Below are 17,702 nucleotides of genomic sequence, written 5' to 3'. Positions count from 1 at the left end.
GACAGGCTGAGGGAGCTGGGGTTGTTCAGCCTGGAGAAGAGAAGGCTCCGGAAGGATAAGAGATCTCATAGCAGCCTTCCAATATCTGAAGGGAGCCTACAGGAGAGCCGGAGAGGGACTCTTTGTCAGGAGATGTAGGGACAGGACAAGGGGTAATGGTTTTAAACTGGAAGAAGGGAGATTTAGATTAGATATTAGGAGGAAACTCTTTTCTGTGAGGGTGGTGAGACCCTGGCCCAGGTTGCCCAGAGAAGCTGTGGCTGCCCCATCCCTGGAGGGGTTCAAGAGCAGGCTGGATGGAGCTTTGAGCAACCTGGTCTGGTGGGAGGTGTCCCTGCCCGTGGCAGAGGGGTTGGAACTCGATGATCTTTAAGGTCCCTTCCAACCCTAACCATTCTATGATTCTATGATTAATTTCAGAAAAACATGCAATTATTACCAGCACCAAAGAATGGAAAACAAGCACGTAATAAGTATTTAATGCCACGTAAGCATTTGAATGGAAAACAAGCAAAAATACCCAATATTTGAAAAGTGAAAAATTACAGGAAAAATTTTTACAGAAAATTTTGATTTGAGATTCTAGCAGCATGTATTTAATGCACTGAAAGGCCTCTGAGAGGCTCTGCACTCTGTCAGGGCCGCCACACCGCTGGAAATTCACCAAAATAGCTATTCTGAAGTAATTATTATAATGATAATCCACAATTAAAATGCTTTCTAATGGGACTTGCAATAAAAATGTAATTGGCGATTATGGAAGACCAACATGACGTTGCTTTGGGCAGACAGCAATTTTTGCAGCCCAGGCAAATACAATTTTCGAATCAAAACAGGAGGTTCAGACAGAGGCAGACAGATACCAGCTTTAGGGTGAGAACAGCCAAGAAGCGTCATTACAACGTTACAGCTATTATGGAAATAACGCACAAGAGTTACTCCATTCAATTTTCGAGCACAGGAGCTGATGAAATTTAGAGGGTCAGCCTAAAGGATCTGACCTTTACCTACGTCAGGTAAAACAACAGGGTATTTTTAAAGGAGGCTAAGAAACATGGATAGTAACATTCCTAAATTCTATCTAATGTATGTAAGAAACCCCATGCCACCCCCTGCCATAATCCAGAAGGACAAGTTCAACAAAACTCAGAAAGAGATTAGGCTTCAGTGCAAAAATATTCCAAATAACAATAGGAAAGTGCGCACAGTAAAACGAAAGGATATCCCAAAATGATTTTTTTTTTTTTTTAAAGTTAATGTTGTACCTTATTACCTAGCAATGCCAGAATACTGTATCTGACGGCGAATTAAAAAAAAAACCTCCAATTAACTACATCATGCCACAATATCTTAGTTTATATTACACAGAAATGCAGAATATACTCTCTTCTTCCTGAAATAAGCCGTCCCTGTGCTGCTGGAGCGGCTCAGAGCACATTATTCTGTTCATGTCAGGGGAGCTGAATCACTGCTCCGGCCCGGGGGAGGTACCGTCTCTTCCCAGACGAGTTCCGCAGTTAATATAATATCAGCGCTGACAGGAGCAGCTTGTTGTACCAGCTGCCGAGCTACATTTAGATAATAAATGTGTTTAACTACACTGTGAAGAAACAAAACGGTGTCACATCTACCCAAGGCCCGTTCGTTCAAGCATCCGTAAAAGGCACCTTTTCCATTTACCCACTCAGAGGGCACCCTGCGACCGCAGCATCTAACCACGCTAATGGCTAGACTGAACTCCATCCCTTAATGAAATCAGCACATATAATTTTAAATTACCCTGGAAGCAGAGCTCTGTTTTCACCTCCGTAACCAACCGGATCTGCCTAACGATGCAGACGCATCGTGTGAGCTGCACCAATTTCTTCTCGAGGTGGTACCCTGAAGACAGAGCTCTGGAAGGGTCTCTCACCGGCCTGGGTTACAGACAGTAACCCATGTCTGGGTTATAAACTGGTTTTTTGCACTTTTCTTTCTTTTAAGGCCATTTGTTCAAGGGAGGCTATGGTTTTGTGCTATGAACCGAAGTTTTGCTCTCACCCAGGTTGAAATAAATGTGAAAGTTTTATCCCAGGGTAGACCGAACCCCCCAAGAAGCAAAAATAAATGTACGTGGCAAAGACAAAACACACAGGGCTGTTTTTTGTGGATGGTAGAAAGGGAAAGCACCTGAGAAAGCATTCCCTTCTGGAGATCCCAGAGTCCCTCCAAGAATCATAATCAAAAAACCGCAAGGTGTTATGGAGTTTGCCTCGTCCAACCTGCCTCATCGCCCGTCTCTCCCCATCTGTGGCCCAAAGTCCACAGAGAAGACTGGTGGCACTCTTCGGAGGAACTTCTGCCAGATGTCCTGGGGCCTAAACCAAAAAGCAACTTTCTGTTTCTAAAGGAAAACACACAACACCTACCCAAGGGGTTCCCACACCAGCAGATGTCTATCACAAGAGACATCCAAGTCCTTCAAAGCCAGCCCAAGTCAACCATGAGCTCTGAGGGCTGGTAGTGCCTTCTACATCTCCTGGTGGTACCCAGGTATTGATAGGGGAAGAAAGGAGCAGTGACACTGATGGGCAGACCTGTGGCTTAAGTTACAGATTTAGCATCGCTTCAACTACAGGTTTCCTACTAAAGAATGTGCATTTAAAAGGGAAAAAAACCCAACACTTTAAGTCTTTTCTCCTTAGCTTCTACTTTAAGGTGTGAACAGTCAAAAAATATTTCTCCTTATCCATCTTACCATTTTTCAAAAGGCAATATTGGACTCCCTGTGTCCCTAATGCAAATGAATGTAAAAAAAAAAAATAAATAAATAAAATACACACATATATGATGGATGAAGGTGCTAACAGGAAGTGCTAGTACGGCTTGTAAGAGCTGCCACCGTGCTGGCCTGGCAGACATTTCCTCTAAAATCTCTTCCTAGAACATATGGGATGTTTCTCAGTGACAAGTTTTAAGCTCTCAAAAAAAAAAAAAAAAAAAGGACTTCAATCTAAAACGTTACTTTCATTTGCAGATTTTGTACAGAATACACAATTTATGCCAATAATTAGCATTTTAAAAGGCTGTGCAATACTGTCTGCTTTTTCTTGAGGATATGAGTGAGATTTACTGAGGCACAAAAACTCTCGTTTCCCTTTTAGATAAAAGATTGCACATAACTGGCTGTCAATTATATCAGGACTTCTTATGGAATGAACACCTATGAGTTGAAGTTAATCCACCCGTACAGGCCCTGTGTGCATGTTCGATGGAAATGGGGTAGGGAGAAAGAAAAAGCGGAAAACCTTAATGATTCCATGGCGGAAGTTTTACTTCTCATCCCTGTTCTTAAGGCAGAGAGATCACAGAAGCGTTTTGGTTGGAAAAGACCTTCAAGATCACCAAGTCCAACCTGTATTTAGGGTATTTGCGTTGTCAGCGTAATTGCATTCCTACAAAAATTTAAGTTTTAACATTTATTTTGGTGACTCGTTTCTGCTTTTTATCAAGGGCTATGGATTGGTTTTCTTTGGTTTTGATTGCTTGCTCTTAAACAACAGGGATAAAAGAGCAGCGAAGCGCCCAGACAAGGGGAGAAGCAGGTTGGTTGCTTTGAGATGACAAACGACACGGCGGTGAAATCAAGAGGTCTGCTCGACCACACCAGCGGACACTGGAGTGGAACAACGAGCTGAAGGGACACAAGAACCTGCTGACATGATGGTACACACCACAGCGACGGCAGATAAGCCCTGACCTACGCTGCTATTCTGGGTTTAAAGAGGTTCTCAAAGCTCTTGCCACAAGATCAGCAACCCCAGCTCTACACACACTGTCACAAGAGTCACCTGTCACCGTTTCTGTCAACTTTGAAGGAACGTGGAGCTGGTCGGGACACACATACTAAACCACCTGCGCAAGACTGATCTGCAATTAACACTTTTTTAGCCTCTTCTTTCAGCTAATGAAGCAGTCCTTAACACCCCCTCGTCCCCCTCAGTGCTGTCATCACGACTTTACAATTTCTTCTGACATTGAAAACTCTTTCCAGGTACAGCATTCTCAACAGCTCCGGAGTTTCTCTTCCCATCCACCAGCCTTCAGAATTAGCTCAGATGTTAAATCAAAACCCCGTTTGTCTTGACAAAAGACATTCAATGAAAAGACCCGGTAAACTGTCAACCACAGCTTCTAGAAATTCATGGGCCAGTCCCCTAAAGGTCACAAACGTTGGTCATGAAAACAGAACGTATCTTTGATCTTCTCGCTCCTGCAGCTGCTCTCACCAAGTCCATACATCCAAATTAACACAGAAAAGTAGCACACCCACAATATAAAGACTAATGATTTAGGGGAAGAGGAGGAGAAGGAAAGAAGAAAAGATACAGCTTAAAGCAAAGAGTCTGCTGTTATTTATAACATCAGCCTCATACTCAGGCTAGAGTTGGTACGGCAAATATTACAAAGCACTCACATAGCCGTATTTTTGATGATCCTTCCTTGGTCCATTTTCTGCCCAATACCATGCACAACAAACACAATGTGACTAGTTTGTGGTGGCTTGTCTTCTAACGTGGCTTCTTCTACATAGCCTCTATGTAGCCTTGTCCCACTACTTGAAGCTGTAGAAAAAACACGATCCCAGATCAGTTACATTCGACCAAGTGCAACGGTCTTACACGTTGACAGAAGCTTGACTTGTCTCAGACCAATACATTAAAGTATTCTGAAAATAAGATTATACATTAAAGGAACAGCATCTGTTTTTTAAATATCTGCAATTTTAAACTCCTGGGAGGTTTGAGCAACGGGGTGATATTGTGTCAGTCAGCGTATTAACAGGCCGTTTCCACTGTAAAGATAACTAATTTCAGAGATGTTTTGAAAAACAACTTTTTAGACAACAGCTGTGTAATTGTCCGTCGACTTTTACAACACAATACCCTTCTTCTGTGTGTCTCAATCAATAAACTCCCCCCCTTACATCTCCACCTTACTTCCACTGCATGGAGGGATCATGGAAATGGTTTAAGTGTTGTCATTCGTTCTCTGATCCAGTTGAAAAGCTTTACAATTTTTTCATTTTGACAGGGAGAAACCTATGCTCTATTTCAAGCTGATCTAACCTCAAATTTCCCCACACGTTCAGTGACCAAATCCCCCAAAAAATCAGTTCCCTGGGGGAAGAAGTTTTCTCAGTGCCCCACAGATGGCTTGAGAAACCCACTGGCACAACGTGTCTCCATCCCCCTCTAGTGACAGACCCACGGAGAGGACCACAGCCCTGCCCAGGAGCCCAGCAAGCCCTTCAGATGGCCACAGAGAGGAAGGCAGCATCACTCCCCGCCATAAAAACTGAAGCAAAAAACTTGTTTTGTTTCTAAGGAGGAGGAAAACGCTATAAAATCACTAAGGGCAGTTTTTACACAGGACAGGTTTTGTTTATCGTGGGCTTCTACTTGATATTTCTCTCCCCAAACTGCTTAGGATGATCTTATTTATTACACACTGTCCAAATCATGTTCTGCATACAGAATACTTCGTTTCTTCCGCAACTAAAACATTGAATTATATTCATTCTGGGCAAACGTTAATTAAGTATCCACCCAAGAGCCCTGTGTGGTAAGAGGGCATTAATTGCAGAAGAGAGGCATGGAGACTAAAGCCAAACCTATTACCCCATCTTGTCTCTTTAGAGACCAAGGAAGAAAACAGCTGTGTATATTCTTGTTTTTGCTGTTGTCCAGCAGAGCGTAGAAGCACCACGACAGAGGGGACAAGTTCCAATTTTCTAAGCTGGCAATAATCTGCCTTTTACTTCAGAGAGAGACCATCCTCCCTTCCCACCATCTCAGCCTTGCTGGCTTTATAACTGGTAGGTTAGAGCTTAAATGAGTCCAGGTTCCTACTGGAAACAGTTTCTGTCTAAAAGCTTCACCCTTCCTCTCGGTTCATACATCTGTTTAATGAGCGGAAAAAAAGGCAGGAGGTGGTGAGAGGGGAAGGGATGATGGTGTATTTAAGGAACGCATCACAGTATCACAGCGGTAAAATTCAGGTTGCAAAGGGAAGCGCGATTCTTACATCGTAGCTGCTAGACTCTGCCACTGTAATGTTTTCATATACTATCTGCTGCATCCAAAATAATAATAAAATACATAATAAAAATAAGTCATAGCCTACTCACATCTAGTTACGCTTATGTACAACAACCTCATGTACTCTTCTGTAAAAACCGCAATGGCCAAAGGGGGCTGGTCACAGATTAAAGCATCAAACTCGAAATATCCTTCTAGAGTTAAAGTAACAAACTTGAAATACCAGTATTTCCAATATTCTTTACAAACTCTGAGAAATATTACCTTTGGAAAACCCCAACTTTTGTGTAACAGTTCTTGCAATTTTAGATGTTGTTGCATCACTGTAAAGATACACTTCATCCACACTGTGCCAGTCCACGTGGTTGCGACTCAACTTTAGACTATGAATAGCTGCAGCAAAAAGGAACAACATTTAATTTAGATGGGTAAGAAGAAAAAAAAAATAAAAAGCCTCTTCAAACACAGAGAGAGAAGAGTAATCTACACATAGGTTAAAATCTAGAACTCTATTATACCTAACTCTGTATTACTTCTTACCTTGAAAAGCTTTTTTTTTTTTTTTACATTTAGGATTAATCTGAGCAGGACAAGCAGCAGGTTGGAGATGACCTTTGGGGACGTTTCACGTCATTCTCCTCCCACCCTCATTATGGGATGGCAGGTTTCCAAAATACTCTCTTTAGCTGAAAACAAGAACCAGGGGGAAGCAGCAGGGCAAGGCATCCTGAGATACTGCAGGTTGGTGGGATGACCAATGGTGGTTGCCCCGTGAACTCTTATCACTAGAAAAAGAGCAATTTCACTCCTATTTTCTCTCTCCTTGTCCGTACAGCGAGATCCCTGGGTTTGATGGTTCCCTGCAGTAAGACAGAGGCTTTCAAGGCTCCATTACTAGAAGGCTCCGTTGCGTTTCTCTCCTTTCAGAAATATCTGGGAGCTGGAAGCGCAGTTCAATGAGAAAGCCTCTGAATGAGTAATTTCTGGCACCGAACAGAATCCAGCTCTTTCAAAAGCCACTAAAAGCTCCAGTGGTTTGGGTTGGTTGTTTTTTTTTTTTTTTTTTGTGCAATTATTGTGTTTTCCAGATTTGGAACTGATTGAGCTCTGGGACCAACCTCATGACACGCTGCCTGATTGTCGGGATGAAGCACGGCAGGCACATTATCATGCAAGTCAGAATTTCTCACCTAAGGCTTAAGAGCTTGCTTGAGCCAAGCAGTACTGCAGCCCTACCACTAGAAATTCAGATTTCACCTGCGTTTGGAGATCTGCTGCTTAGGTCTCATCTAATGTGGGATACATAACATTAGGAGAGCTGACAACAGCAATAGCCCCGTGACCAAAAAAAAAAAGTGTTATTTAACTGTCACTGGTCTTGCCAGAAAGTCCAAAGTCATGGAAAACACCCAGAGGGGCTGTTTGGGGTTTTTTGGTTTTTTTTGCCACAACAAGCAGAGCTCTAACCTGTCCCCTACTTGAAGCCAGTCAAATGAATTTTTTATACTCTTCTAAAAACATTCCGAGAAAGCCTGAGCCGTCACGATTTCATATTTTGACCCTGCTACAGCACAAACCAGCCACGTTAACCCAGATGTTGTGACCTTTCTCCCGTAGTATTTTTTGCTTCTTTGCCGAGGCAGACAGACCTGCCACAGTCTGATGAAAAACTAAATGCGGTCTGGAAGAAACAAGGGGATTAGAAAAGGATTACCCCTTCTGTAATAGCAAACAACTGATTCACAAAAAATAACTAGAACTATATCACTGTTTTATAGCGATAGAGCAAGAGCAGGAAAGGAAGTAAAGCTGACTCTGAAGAGCAGACGTGTCAGCTTGAGATAACACTGGCCAGAGAAAGAAGCAATCCAGTGAGAACTCAATGAACACGCAATCTGATTTTTCATGAACATTCCTGTGGGCTCAGAGATGAATCCATGTCCAGAAAGGACCCAGGCCCTCTTGGCGTGCAAGAATATCCCTTCAAAACACGAGTGACATTCCACTTGATGACTACCGCTGTGCTGTCTCTGTCCTTTCATAAGAATCTGTCCTGGTGATGACAACGTCTAGGGAGAGAAAAATGGTACATCCTTGCAGGTTTGCATGGCAGAAACCCAACTGAGAGAAGACCAGGAGAAAGTCTTCTTCTCAGCCTGGAGAAGAGAAGGCTCCGGGGAGACCTTATAGCAGCCTTCCAATACCTAAAGGGGGCCCTACAGGAGAGATGGGGAGGGACTCTTCATCAGGGAGGGGAGCCATAGGACGAGGGGGAAGGGTTTGACAGTGAAAGAGGGGAAATTTGGATGAGACATGAGGAAGAAATTCTTTGCTGTGAGGGTGGTGAGACCCTGGCCCAGGTTGCCCAGAGAAGCTGTGGCTGCCCCATCCCTGGAGGGGTTCAAGGCCAGGTTGGAGGGGGCTTTGAACAACCTGGTCTGGTGGGAGGTGTCCCTGCCCAGGGCAGGAGGTGGAACTGGATGGTTTTTAAGGTCCCTTCCAACCCAAACCATTCTATGATTCTATGACCTGCCTGGCTGAGATCAGTTGCAGGAATAAACAATCCGCAAGCCATGTGTGCATGCATATCTAGGCAGGGACTGAGGTTCTCTGTCCTTGTGCGCTGGAAACACTCTTTAGGTAAAAAAAAACAAAAACAACCTGCAATAAGGTAGCTCTTCATGAGGGCCAACACTGCACCGAGGATGTGAAGAGATTCTCGAGACTCTCAAGAGCTCAGCCAAAAGGAGCTTCTGCTGCTGGCAGTCCCAGGGTGCATTAACAGTGAAGCAGGGAACAAAAAAGGTGTTTTTAGAGAGGATTTGATAGCAATCTGAAAACAATCATCCTAAAAAAAAAAAAAAAATCAAAAAATCAAAATGTGCCAACCGTGCTTTCCAGGTACGGGATGACAAGGGGCTGCCTTCGCTGTTTCGATACTGAACACGAGGAAGAGAAAGTTACATTTTCCTGAAGATGATGAGATAACTTGATTCACATTCTCTCTTCAGGATGAATGGTGACTGTCCTATAAACCTCTTGCATGCTGCAGAGGTGGTCAAATTGACGACTCAGGAGCTTTTCACACCAAGAGATGTCACAGAGCGTCAGGAAGTCACCAAGGCATGTCACAGCACGGCTGAGGAAGCCAAGCCGCAGAATTCAGATTAGGCAGTGGGTACGGCACAGGGGAATGCTCTTCTTGTTCTTTCCTCTGCCTTCTGGGTCCTTCAGGAGCACGTTTTCTACTGTTGTGGATTCTCTCCAGGGCACAAGACTAGGATGTTGCTGAGCTTCACTGAGATCTGACTGCGGCTACAGCATCTCTGAATGCCAGGCACAGAAAAACCTGTAAATCCATGGGACAGGAATCTCCCTCTGGACCAGACGTCTTGCAGCTTTGTTTTCACATGAACCACTTCTCTGACACTGACAACACGCTCAGCTTTCTTAGTAGGCGTCTCCATAGGTCCACCTTCCCCAGTCGCAGAAAACCCTGGGTATTTATTCTGCTCACTGCTTAGTTTTCTAGTTTGGGACTGACAGCCAAGCCCATGGAAGTGAGACCAAGTTTTGCTTTTCTTTGTAGCCAGAAAGTAGAAATGAAACATTTTTCAGGGATTTCCACCACGAAAGACACCAAGAGTATGAGTATGTGGAAGACACAACCCCGCTGTAGATGGAAGACAGCCAGGAGTGAGGAAGCCATGCAAAAAACAAGGAAAGAAGCACAGGGGAAGGGAGAGGGATCAAGAAAGGACTTCTTTCAGCTGAAGAAACCCATGGTTATTATCACACAAATCTCCAGCTTCACCAAGACAGATGAGCACTGAGGGAAAAATCCCTCTAAAAAGATGATGTATGAAAAATGAAGTGATAAACAAAAAAAAATACAGAACACATATTCCTAAAGCCTTGAAGAACCTGATCTCAATTAGACTGCAGAAACTCTTCTCGAGTCAAAATAACTGGAGAATAACCGAGGAGCAGAAAGCCTGCGCTGGTTTTTATGCTCACAGCACACAAAACCCACGGAGAAGCTGGGGATCATAGAATCATAGAATCGTTCAGGTTGGAAGAGACCCTTGGGATCATCGAGTCCAACCATCTACCCTACACTACAAAGTTCTTCCCTACATCATATCCCCCAACACCACATCTAAACGGCTCTTAAACACATCCAGGGATGGTGACTCAACCCTCTCCCTGGGCAGCCTGTTCCAATGCCCGACCACTCCTTCTGTGAAAAATTCTTTCCTAATGTTCAGTCTAAACCTACCCTGCTGGAGCTTGAAGCCATTCCCTCTCATTCTGCCATTAATTACCTGTGCCAAGAGACCAGCACCAACCTCTCTACAGTGTCCTTTCAAGTAGTTGTAGAGAGTGATGAGGTCTCCCCTCAGCCTCCTCTGCCTCAAACTAAACAGTCCCAGCTCCTTCAACCGCTCTTCATATGATTTGTTTTCCAGGCCCTTCACCAGCTTCGTTGCCCTCCTCTGCACTCGCTCTAGCACCTCGATATCTCTCTTGGATTGAGGTGCCCAAAACTGGGCACGATACTCCAGGTGTGGCCTCACCGGTGCTGAGTACAGGGGGAACATCCCTGCTTCTGCTGGTGCACTGCCAGAACAAACATCCTCCCAGCTCAAGCGCTCGAGGAGCCGAACACCTCCAGCACCAGACAGACAGGCACTCCAGCATGGCATCTCACAGCGCCAACAGGTCAAAATTAAATACCTTTTAAGGCAAGCACCTGGTTTTTCACTTGATACTTTCATCCAGCTGCCAAGACCAAAGCACGGGGTGATTTTCTTCTCCCAGAGTTTGACTATGGCTCAAGTCAAAAAAAAAAAAAAAAAAAAAAAAATCAATCTAGAGGAAACTATCTTTGAAGTGCTAAGAGCTGATATTACCTCCATCACCTCCCCAAAGGCACTGTCGCTCCAGTCAGGGCTAAAGGTCAGACAAGGGATAAGTACTGTCTGAAAACCTTTTCTGCCTTCTGTGTTTTTTTTTTTTGTTTGTTTGTTTGGGATTTTTTGGTTGGTTGGGTGGGTTTTTGGTTGGTTGGGTGGGTTTTTGGTTGGTTGGGTGGGTTTTTGGTTGGTTGGGTGGGTTTTTGGTTGGTTGGGTGGGTTTTTGGTTGGTTGGGTGGGTTTTTGGTTGGTTGGGTGGGTTTTTGGTTGGTTGGGTGGGTTTTTGGTTGGTTGGGTGGGTTTTTGGTTGGTTGGGTGGGTTTTTGGTTGGTTGGGTGGGTTTTTGGTTGGTTGGGTGGGTTTTTGGTTGGTTGGGTGGGTTTTTGGTTGGTTGGGTGGGTTTTTGGTTGGTTGGTTGGGTTTTTGGTTGGTTGGTTGGGTTTTTGGTTGGTTGGTTGGGTTTTTGGTTGGTTGGTTGGGTTTTTGGTTGGTTGGTTGGGTTTTTGGTTGGTTGGGTTTTTGGTTGGTTGGGTTTTTGGTTGGTTGGGTTTTTGGTTGGTTGGGTTTTTGGTTGGTTGGGGTTTTGGTTGGTTGGGGTTTTTTTGTTTGGTTGAGTTTTTTTTTCCCCCCAGGGATTTTTAAATTCATCTGCCTTGCAATTAATAAGCAGTAGTTTTGGCACAAAAACCTGCCACATCATACAGGCAGCCGAGAGCATGATTTGCCCGCTGCCGTTCTTTTTTTAGACGACTCTGAAGTCATGCTAAGTAAACCCGAGGTAGAGCTGTAGAATTTAAAACCTTTTCTTATTTATTTAAAAAAACAAATACAAAGCTATTAAAACGGCTATTGCTCTTAATTAAAAGGGCCTGTCTCACATTGCTGTCATTTTTATATTGCACTTCACCGCCTCTCAATTCATCAGCGTCGCTATTTGATACATAAACACCTATCTGTAAACTTTTTAATTCAAGCACATTCATTACCACAACTGAACGTGGAATAAAAAAAAAATACAAAATAATTTCAAAATTACAATCACAAAATAAAAGGCAGAAGCCCTTTCTAACTGCTCAAGACAGTAGTTACACTTCTTCACCTTTAACAGACTTGAGATCCGTGTGTGAGAAGAGGCAGGAGAAAGTTTAATAGTAAACATTTTGATTTGGGGCATTTTCATTTGGACCCAATTATAGAAAAATACAGTTAAAGGAAGTCAAAAGGCAAACATTTATGCACGCCAAAATAAATTCTTGTATTTTACACTATCCCCAGGAGCTAAAAGAATACACGGTATGACAAGAGTAACTCTAAACCTACCATGTGCATTTACATTCTAAATGGAGGGAGGGTGCAGTTTTCAGAAGTCTAGTTCCACAGCCACTGAAGTCAATAAAAGTTTAACCTCTACTGGCTCTAATGGTGGCAGTGAAAGACCAGTGACAAGTACTTTTGAGCCTCCTGCGATCATCAATGGCTCCTCTAGGATCTACTCCCACTTTCTGAAACAAATTAGCACAGCACCAGCTGCTGCGAAGTTCAAAGTTTTCTGCAACACAGCAGCGTTTATCACGTATTTCTACGCAGCTTCCCCTTTTTATAACCTATGTCCAAAGTCTCATTTCATTCCAGTACTCATAAAAAAGTTGCAGTAAAAATCATTTACAATATAAAATTATAGATGCAGGCATTATCAAAAAAAAAAAAAAAAGTGGCAAACAAAACACTATCTAGTATAAACCCTCTATTTCTTCTCTGATGTAATTTATTTTATACCAGGCCTGCTGTGATTCTAAAAACGTTGCTTTTAGTTTACTGAAAAAGCCAAACCACACATAAAGAGTGTAAGAAACAAAATTTTACGGTTTCATCACAATTATAATAAGGATTACTTCACGATACCATTAGCATCTACTTTTCTCTGATTCACACCACTTCTACTTTTCTTCTAAGATTTATGATGCTTTTTCCTTCCCTTTTGAAGGAAATGGCATGAATACAGCTCAAGAAATCGAAGCATGTAAATCTAACACATTTAACTGATATAAGCAAACTAGAATTTAAAGCTTCCTAAGCCAGAAGCACTACAAAAAAAAAAAAAAAAAAAAAGAAATCTACAATTACTGTACCTTGGGAACGCTTGCGCTTAAGACATGCAGCATCTGAATTCTCCTTATATCCTCTCCATTTGAACAAAGAAGGGAGGGAGAAGGGAGGGAGGTAGTAGAGAACTAAAAGTAAAAACACTGAGCTTCAAAGTAAAATTTTTAAAAGGGGTGTCATTTTTTTTTCATTAGCATTACCACTTTTAGGAAAAAAAAAAAAATAGTTGGCACATTTTCTGAAAAAGTATACACACTTTAAAAACTGGTTTTGTAGCAAAAGTGTCAGGTCACATTAGTCAAATTCAATTTCTTCACCCTTCATAAACAGTTATGGTATCGCCTCCGAGCTGCAGGCATTAGTAAAAGACAGCTGGAACAGTGTAATCAGACTCACCCAGTGCCTTTGTAGAAAAGCATAAATACTCTATTTGTATTGGGTAGAACACAGTCGCCCTTCTTAAGTAAACACTAAACATCTGGGGAAAAAACCCCAACAACTCAGTTTTAAGCACAGCTTTATTATTTTCCTTAAAGAGCGTAAGAGGATCATTAAGAGCTAGAGTAGAGAAAATAACCAAATATCCTAGCGTTACCCTGTTCTGTAAAGCCTCAAGAAGCTGCCCCCCACAGTGAAATGCAAGTCCATAACTTTTATTAGACTTTCAATTATCTTATTTCACTCCTTGTGAGAATATTTAAATATTACCCAGTGATCCAACAGATCCCTTCTCAGGGAGTTATGTACCGGTGCTGTGTGATTATGGAAGGACTACTTTAAATTAAGTGAAGGCTGCTGCTAATGAACAGATAAAGTTATGTGGGTGGAAGAAGCTGCTCTTGGCACTTACACAACAGGAGACTTGTATCGACTGTTAATTGTAATGATGGAGACCTTCTACACTTCCCCAGGGGATCCTGGGCAAGGCTGAAAGTCAAGTCCTACAAATCTACATCTTCTGCGTTACTGCTCTGTGGGCCCTCCCTCATACAAACAGTCTTCGTTTCAAATTGTTTCAGCCTCAAGAACCTGATACAGTCAAGAGAGTGTGTTTAAGTCCAATGAGAAATCAAGATTCTCCAGCCTGGCTTCTGAACCTACAGCCTGCAATGACCTGAAATGAGCTGGCCCGCTGCAGAGTGGGGAGAAATACAACCGGATGACATATTCCCTTAAAAAACCCAGGAGCAGTTAATGCTCTGTGATCCAGCAACTTATGCCAGTACAAGAATATCACAAAAGTGCAATATTCCAGGCTTGTGTCAAGGGCTTCGACTGCCACAGCGATGCTGGTCCAGGGTCACACCTCTTCACACCCTCAGCTAACAGCTCTGTCAGCAGATGTCTTAATACAGATGCAAGCAAAATATATTACTATATTACATCATTTTTCTAGAGGAGAGGAAAATCAGGCTCGTAGCGACTGCACCTGGAACTCGATGGAATAATTTACAGAATAGTTTGCTGGCTGTGGCAACTCAAGAAGAATATACACAGGAAAGTCAAGTCAAGCCTAAGGAAAAAAATATCTTTCTTATGGCGAGGGTGAGAAAACACTGGCACGGATTGCCCAGAGAGGTTGGGAAGTCTCCACTGTTGGAGATACTCAAAATTCCACTGGAAACATCCTGAGTAACCTGCTCTCGTTGACTCCGCAGCTTTGAGCGGGGAGGTTGGAGTGGAGCATCTCCAGAGACCCCTCCTGATCCGCACGACTCTCTGATCCTATGAATACGACCTTCCCATCCAAAGGTTAACTTAGCCAGCTGCGACAAAAAAAGAAAAAATCTATAATAAACTTCTTATGAAAATATTATTTGAAATCTAAGACAAAACAAATCAACTATTCCAAATGCAACTTTTACAGTGTTTGTGGCATCTAACCATATGTTGCAATTCTGTAGGAAAACCCAACCAACTTATGATGTTTCAAAATCAATGCATTACAAAAATTAATTCTGACTCACAGGATCTTTTCTACGTTTCTTATGACCTATCACAGAATGACAGACTTGACCACAGAATAATTTCTGCTGAAGGGACTGCTGGAGTTCGTCTGCTCCAATCCTCACACAAAGCAGGATCAGCTTCTAAGTCAGATCCAATTTCAAGCTTGGATCCGGTTGCTCAGGCAATTTCCAGCTGAATTTTGAGCATCTCTCTGTGCAAATAAAACGAACTATGTCTATTCCTATCTTAATATCACGTATATTAAGTTTTCAGCTTCACTTCATCCTAACGAAATGAATATACCTGAGAAAGATGATGGAGTGACAGGTACTCAACTGTATTTATTATAGTAACAGCTAACCAAGTATTTTTAAGGCAGAGATCATGGAATCATTTTGGTTGGAAGAGAGCTTTAAGATCAAGTCCAACCATTAACCCAGCATTGCCAAGTCCACCACTAACCCATGTCCCATGTCCCCACCACTAACATGCACCACGTCTGCCCAGCTTTTAAATACCTCCAGGGATGGAGACTCCACCACTTCCCTGAGCAGCCTGTTCCAATGCCTGATAACCCTTTTGGTGCAGAAATTTTTCATAATATCCATCCTAAACCTCCCCTGGAGCAACTTGAGGCCATTCCCTCTTGTCCTAGCAAATGTTAAAGCTGTTAGAGGATATTATTTATACCAGGGACCACTTTATGACATACCCTGTGAACCACTGCTCTGTGGGCTTGAATGGAAGAATCAGAAGAAGCCCTCATGAGGCTGGAGCAGTGGGAAGTCTCACCTGTTGCCCCCTCCCCAGGAACATGCCGAGCACTTGCTGTTCCTGCTCTGTTCCGCTATGCAGAAGACAAGAGGTGACAGCTTTACCACGAACGAGACAGCTGTGGGTCCTGCAGGTTGAACCTCCAGCTGAAAGCTGGACTGTGTGAGAAAGGCTTCTTGTCCATCCTTGACCGCCTCCCTGCACCTGAAGTGGTGGGCACCCACCTGCTAACAGCTCCTCTGTCCTCCAGGAACTCACACCAAGGGGGTATTTGGGCTCTGGCCACAGAGCAGGAGAAAAAAAATCAACACTGAAGGTGTGACTTTGACCCTCCATCAAGCTCCTCTTGGTCTGAACATCACTGTCTTTATTATGGTTAAATATTGTTAGCAAAATATCCAGTCTGAGAACCCTTTAAGAACCTGCTGTGATCCCAGTTCATGATCTTCTTTTGTCTTACAATGGCCTTTATATTACTGGTATCACTTCAGAACGCCGCTCCTTCGATAGACAGCTTTAGACAGGTCCTGAGCTCACTGCCTTCAGCATGCACAAAAGTAATTTCTGAATCTTACGTTATTCTGTACGTTTTAAGCTTACTGATTGCTAAAAAGGTATTATGATACCCTTTCTGTACTCATTTCAGAATGGTTTCAGCTGAAATATCGCTTCAAAGAACAAGTGTTAAAACCTAACTCTTTCTCAGAAATATTTACAGAATTATTTTACAGTGGTCATATATTTAAGCGTAATCCCTGGGTATATGCAATCCAAGAAAGGTCAGTATTTCTGCACAAAGGCACAGAGATATAACCAAATAAACACCCCAGCTATTTCCACATTTTAAGGGAGGAAGTTTGCATCACGTATTTAAAATTTTGAAGCTAAAAATTTAGATCAAAACATCACCTTACATCTTGCCTCGGTATTAATTTACGTATGTTAAGTTTGAAGGATGAATTGTTCTTAAGGACAATATACAAAAAAAGCCTACTGTCACCCAGATGAAAAAAAAAAACACCAACAAAACCAAACAAGTACTGGATAAATTAATTTGAGGCCTCAAAAAACCCCTTGCAATGTCGTCTACCTATCAACAGAGCGGCAGAACAACAAATCAGGCTGGGAAGCCCACAGATACGGTTACAGCAGTGCAGCATCTCATTTAGGGGTTTAAGGTGTCGGCATTCGGCTGTTTAATTTAGCACAGCCTTGAGCGGCAAACGCCGAGCTCTGCTCCTCGACACAACTACGAAATGACACCGTGATGGCTCTTCCTTTTGCTCCGAAAAATTACCTTTATGTAATGACAAGCCAAAAAGATGCCTTCCTGAACCTGCCGATATTCAGATTTGCATATGTGCAAATTTGGGATTTGCCTTAACTCAAATCCAGGCTGCGGACATTCGGTTTCAGGAGGAAGCAGCAGCAATGCAGCCAAACCCCTACATTCCTCATCCTGAGTGTGGTTTCCTTCCTCCTGCAGCCGTTATTGGTTACTCGTGTCCTAAAAGAAAGAACAGCAGCATCCTTTCCTGTATCTATCAACAACAAAACGAACTGTTTAAACTGAAAAATGTACATGGAATTTGGCCAGGATCAAAGCGGGCTCTGGGGTGACAAGAGTGCGGTCAAGCGACGGAGGAGACGGGTAAGGTCCTTGCAGCATTTGTTTGCTCCAGGACTTTGGCAGCGTCCATCCCTCTGGTCTGGGTTTAGGCTCCTGTGGAGTTGATGAAAAGAGAGGCTCGTGTCCCCAGCACCTCTCTCTGACGTGCAGACATGGTCTGTGGTGGACTGGGGACTTGGCTGTCATACAATCATAGCGTGGTTTGGGTTGGAAGGGAGCTTAAAGATCACCCAGTTCCAACCCCCTGCC

At 43.1% G+C, this 17,702-nt stretch overlaps 1 protein-coding gene across 1 annotated transcript in view; it reads right to left on the bottom strand.

Annotated features, from left to right (window-relative positions):
• Window positions 1-17,702, bottom strand: part of DDHD1 (DDHD domain containing 1) — a 72,645-nt gene that overhangs the window by 34,147 nt on the left and 20,796 nt on the right. Inside the window, exons 3-5 of the mRNA XM_074149259.1 lie at window positions 13,126-13,227; window positions 6,345-6,473; window positions 4,457-4,604 (exon numbers count right to left, since the gene is read on the bottom strand). Of these exons, the coding sequence (XP_074005360.1) occupies window positions 4,457-4,604; window positions 6,345-6,473; window positions 13,126-13,227 (379 nt within the window). The remainder of the gene's footprint in view (window positions 1-4,456; window positions 4,605-6,344; window positions 6,474-13,125; window positions 13,228-17,702) is intronic.

This window comes from Numenius arquata, chromosome 6 (assembly GCF_964106895.1).
Source record: "Numenius arquata chromosome 6, bNumArq3.hap1.1, whole genome shotgun sequence".
NCBI lineage: Eukaryota > Metazoa > Chordata > Aves > Charadriiformes > Scolopacidae > Numenius > Numenius arquata.
Note: the sequence above shows the minus strand (reverse complement) of the source record. Positions and strands in the feature narration are given on the sequence as shown.